Source organism: Symsagittifera roscoffensis, chromosome 1 (assembly GCF_963678635.1).
Source record: "Symsagittifera roscoffensis chromosome 1, txSymRosc1.1, whole genome shotgun sequence".
Lineage (NCBI taxonomy): Eukaryota > Metazoa > Xenacoelomorpha > Acoela > Convolutidae > Symsagittifera > Symsagittifera roscoffensis.
In genome coordinates this window covers 97218155-97223622 of record NC_087062.1, presented here as the reverse complement: position 1 = coordinate 97223622, position 5468 = coordinate 97218155, and the positions used below count along the sequence as shown (strand labels likewise).

At 35.8% G+C, this 5468-nt stretch overlaps 1 protein-coding gene across 1 annotated transcript; it reads right to left on the bottom strand.

Moving 5' to 3' along the window:
• Positions 1-1395: 1395 nt before the first annotated feature.
• On the bottom strand, positions 1396-4971 carry LOC134853158 (translocon-associated protein subunit alpha-like). Its single transcript, XM_063869118.1, has 2 exons — positions 4640-4971; positions 1396-3036 (listed from the first exon to the last, which is right to left on the bottom strand). The coding sequence occupies exons 1-2, from the start codon at positions 4910-4912 to the stop codon at positions 2440-2442; spliced, it is 870 nt and encodes a 289-aa protein (XP_063725188.1). The 5' UTR covers positions 4913-4971; the 3' UTR covers positions 1396-2439.
• Between the last annotated feature and the right edge of the window lie 497 nt (positions 4972-5468).

Sequence of the window (5468 nt, the reverse complement as noted above, 5' to 3'; positions counted from 1 at the left end):
GGATAAACTTAACATCTGGTTCAATAAACTAATTTAAGATCTTCCAGCACACTATTTGAATTGGATTTAAATGGTTAGCACTGCTGGAAATATTCAATTCTGATTGGCTGAAATTTCAAAACGTGAATCAATTTAACATCCTCCCCTGTTGACATTTTTGTAAGGATGATGTTAAGTTGGTCCAGAACCGAAAAGAAACAAGGATAGCCGGTTACTGTGCAATTAGCACAAAATGTTCCGACCAGTCTTAATAATTCTAAGCAAAAAAAAAGTTTTTATTTTAAATTATTGTAGCTTTTTTTTGCGTGGTGTGAAAAAAGCGTTTGACATAAAACTAACATAGCCAACTGAAGATTGGAAAAAAAGTAGTGAACGCAAGTAAACGTGAAAAAAAACACTTTGTTGAAAAAATCTCAACTTTCGAATTTCAAAGAAAAAAAACAGATGCCCTTTAAGCTCTTTGAATTTCTAGAACGATATAGGATTGGAGCTTTTTTGGTAACATTAATCCAACTTGAGAAAACTGTATCAACGTTTGTATTTGGAGAGTGCTATTTGCTTCACTTTCAGCAGATGAATTTCAATTGAACTGAAAAAGTGTATATATACCTATGTGCATTCATAAATGCATGAATTTATGAATGATAGTCTGTAGTTATTAGAGACTTTTATACACAATTCAAGACTTTTTCTTACAATAACCATGAACTATAAAAGAGTCTTCACTACTTTCATTACCCTTAAAAATGTAGGCATATTCGACAGTCATTGTAAGATAGGCAAACCGGACAATAGTTTTTGAAAATGACTAGAAAATAAAAAAAAATCAAACTTTTCATTTTTTGCGGAAATTCAAACCGGTTTTTCTCAACACTTGAAAAAATGGATGGCAATTTTTTAATATGGTTTGAACCAAGACTGAAAGGGCTTTAATATTATATATCACTCAATCCAATCCAGTGATTATTTATGGTAGTTGATTTTGCGAGAAAAACAAAAGAAAAAAACTAAAACACACCCGAATACAAAGTTCCTCCCCATTTTCAATGGTCGGAACAACAAGGCACTTTTGTGAGTAAAAATCTCCAATTTTGCACCGCAAAAGGGGGAAAAAAACGTTCTTTAGCAGTTGCTCAACTTCTCAATAAGTATTGCCTCAGGCTTCAGGCTTAAAACTTCAATTAGCGTTCACCAATTAAAAAAACCGCAGATTTGTTTTGTTTCGAAACTTTTACAAATTTTCCTGAGATGACAACTTGCACAGCAAACGATTTTATAAAATTTTATCAAAAAGTACAGAGGTCTATTGAAAATCTTTCAATTTGACAATTTAGCTAAATCGCTTTCTAAAGCAAAAACCTTTTGTTTAAATATGTCTTACTTTCAAAAGCATGCTGGTAGTCAAACTTTGAATTCCCCTCACAATAATTGTTCATGAAAACATTTGCAAAAAAGCACAATAAAAGTCATTTTACACAGATGCATTAATATCTATTAACCAGACTTAGCTGCTGATTTCTTTCTCATTATTCAAATGATTCGCAATTCAGAACAGCTTTAAGCACAGAATATTTAATATATGACATGAAATATATAATTTATGTTATCAAAATCAACAGTACCTGTCCAACCACTATTAGATATCGTACAATAAATACACGAAGCGCAGTTTACGGCGATAAGCAGAACTTCTTGTGGGCATAACTGCATTAAGCGACTTGCAAATGAACCAACTGAGGGCGTAGCGATAAGCATGTTCACCTATTAGCATAAGAGGAAACAGCTTCACTCCGATTTTCAATAAGTCTATACAAAATTTACTTTTGACTTATATTTCAAACTTTTGATGACCTGAAATGTCAGAGAAATTAAAGGTTTTTTTGGGCTTATTAAATATTCGTTGAAATAAAACCTTATGCATATGTACGTAAATCAACACACATGCTAACAGCCCAATCCTCGAGTCAATTATACCATCTGGCTATTTGAGCAAGTCATTCAATCAAGCTTGCCCATTGCAATGTAGTTCAGGTCGATTTCAAAGGCTATCTCTAACCAAAATCGAACGAATACAGAGAATCATAAGGCTTCCGAAACATACATTCTCAATAAATTTCTTGAAGCTTTGTTTATAACTTTGACAATGACTGCAAACTTTCAGGCAAACTTAAAAAGATTTCAGTTTCCATTGCCTAAGCTTCCAATTTGGGAGCGGCTGTTACCAGCAATCCTTGTTTAGATCTTCAACCGTTCAAAAAACTTCGATAATGCAACTTCAGCAACACAAAAATATCTCGAACTCGGCGATAATTAATACACAATTTAGCAACGAAATGATAATTCTTCAAATATACACCACGATTTTACACCGGTCTTAACATATAGTCCTTTAAGCATAAATCACAGCCCCCCTTTCTCCTCGATCTCGATGGCACATCTTCAGTTCTCCTTCTTTGATTTCTTCGACTTGGGAGTTGCGACTTTTGGGGACTTCCTTGCATGTGCGGGGAGCCACTCGTCCACTACGGAGCCGTTTTTGTGCGCAGTTCCCGTCTCCACCACTCCCCCTTTGTTCCTCTTCCCTCCCCCAGCCTGCTTGTTCGATCCTGCTCCTCCGAAGCCGTAGTAGTAAACAATAACAACAACTAGCACCACAATGGCGCCAAACAACACATACAACATAATGGCCTCTGCGTCGAAGACATCGTCGACTTCGACAAAATTAACAGTTTTGTTGAACACGGTGTGAACAAAGGGACTGTCAACCTCGTCGTAATAGTTAGCTTCAATCACGAACCCGAACGGTCGGCCGGCGAAGCGCTCCGAAGTCTTGAAGACGTACGAGAACGTGACCTCCCGTTGGGCGTCTACACTTCGGTTGAGTAGCTTGGCCGTGTAATTCTGTAGGTAGTAAGAGAAGTCCATAGGGTAGCGGAGAGAGGCGTCGATTGTTCCGACTTTGTAGCTCTGTTTCGTCTCCCCTGTGTTGCGGAATGATATGAGACAAGTGATAACTTTTCCCGCTGGAAGCTCCTCCTGCAACAAGATTTTACTTTTACTTTCAAGCTAGAAACACATAAATACACAAACTGTACTTTAAAACTTTAGCTCGGGTTGGAAGAACACCAAAAATACATCAGCTGTCGCTTAAAACACCCTAATTGAACCAGAAAATATGAAACTCCAAACATTTAGGGATACAAACAAAATCATTCAAGTACATAAAAATTTTGGCACACATTTTGTTGATAATAGTGCCTACGTATTCGGTATTACCCTGAACCTTCACGTTTTTTTCTCCATATGTACAGAAGGAGACAAGTATGTTCGAAATGAGGTTTACTGAACTGAATGTAATGATTACCAGTCATTAACTTTAACAATCATTGATAATTAATCTAAAAGGCATGGCCTAACTTAACAAACCATTGCTTCTTAACATTCGCCAGTATTAAATTCTAAAGTAGTAGCATACTGTCTTTTACACAAAAACAATGGTTGTAAATTTTCAAATGTAAATGTGCATTTTGTACCATATTCGCAAACGATATAACAGCAAAATCAATTTGCACGCAAAATTGTATGGAATTCAGTATCGAGCATCTGCATGTTTTTTCTGTTTTAGTTAGACTTGACCATTTCGTATTAAACATTTCGCTTCACATCAAAAACAAACAATTGATGTGTATTCATCTATTACAAATATGAGTAAAAGAAGCAAAAACGTTTCCATATCAATTTTCCGCTGGCATTGATTCATCTAGACGTGCTAATTTAAATGTAAAAACCCACTACTAGACTTAAACTTGATCCTAGGAGTCTTCTAAAACTTAAAGCTCTTTTAAATTTGATTGAGATTTCACAATTGAAACTTTTTTAAACTAACTAACCCGACCAGAGAAAGCAGATTTTTATGAGAAAAAATATATGCAGAAAGTTCAACTGCTCTTATCAGTAAATGTTTCTAAAAAGAACATAGCCTAAGACAGTTGGAAAAGAGTCAATGAAGGCAAGGAAAGAGAAAAAATAAACTGACTAAATTCATGAAAAAACTTCACATTTGTAACTTAAAAGAAAAAATATATTGCCTACAGCTCTTTGAATTTCAAAAAAAATTTTATTAACACTTTTTCGATAAAACTAACTAAATTTGAGCAAACTGGATGATCACACGGTAAGGCTTATATTCGGCAGGGAAATCTGAAAATTAAAATCCACTTTCGAAATTAAAAGCCGATAACGATTTTCGTGACCTATACACTCTTGATGTTCGATAGTGGAGTGTGCTTCCTTTCAACAAAGCAAATCAACTGAAATATGGAAAAAATCGAAAGTGAAACCCCTAAAAGTCAAATTTATGCAATAAAAAATTTCATTCAGAAAAAAAACGAAATCATTAAAACCTTTTGAGAAGTGAAAAGAACTTCGTTCTTTTACACTAAAAAAATACGAAGTCTAGCGCACGGTTTTATAGGCTTGCCTGTTACATAAGGTTCAACGGGACACTGGATGCAATTAACAGACATAAATCAGATGCTGACAGAAATCATAAGCTTTGATGATCTACAAACTGAAGAGTGTAATTTACCCCGAGACGAAGTTAACGAGTCAACTTTAAGGAACAGTTAAGAAAACTCACGTCAGATTCGTCAACGAGAATGTAGCTCATTTCTACATCTGGCGCGGGTCCAACAGTACCAGTTGCGGTGGCTTCAGTCGATTTAGCGTAGTCGTTTGGAGTTCCCGGTTCCGGTTGTCCTTCTTCGATCACCTCATCTTCTGTCTCGACGTGGACCTCTGAATCAGAAGGAGAGCCCTTCTCTGCAGACACAAACACTCCAAACGAAGTAGTCGAGAACGCCCCAAATGTTAGGAGCAAAGCGACAAGAAGAATTGCTTTGGAGATTTTCATCGTGAAGAAGGATCAAAAAGAGTCTAAAATAATACTTCTACTACAAAAAAATTTATTCCCTTAAAAAAAGCCACCATTTCTTTTGGTCCAAGCAAATGAAAATTAAGTTTTACTAACTTATTCAACAACTCAGAGTCAGATCAAACCAAATTAGACAGTCGATAATGTGCAGAGATAAAAAATGGAAGTACTCTGCTCACTAAAAATGTGACCCCTCTCTAGCGACGATAATTTAAGTCTTTCGCATTATAGCCCCTCCAATAAATTATAGCTCCCTCCAATTAATAAACCGAACAAAGAAGCAAAGCAAAGCTTCGCACCACTTGCGATTCTACATAAAACTAGCATTGTAAGCTAGCAGACAGTAAAGGAACAAGATTTTTTCGGGGGTGGGTGCTTTTCAAAAAAAAAATCGAAAATTTTGTCGGCCTTTGATTTTCTGATCTCTACCAAAAGCAAATTTTGAAAAAAAAGGCCAAAAAAGGCGCGTTTTTAGCACTGCACTTTGTGGAAAATTTTGACCAAAAAAAATCGCGTTTTCTTGGCGCGTGCTCCT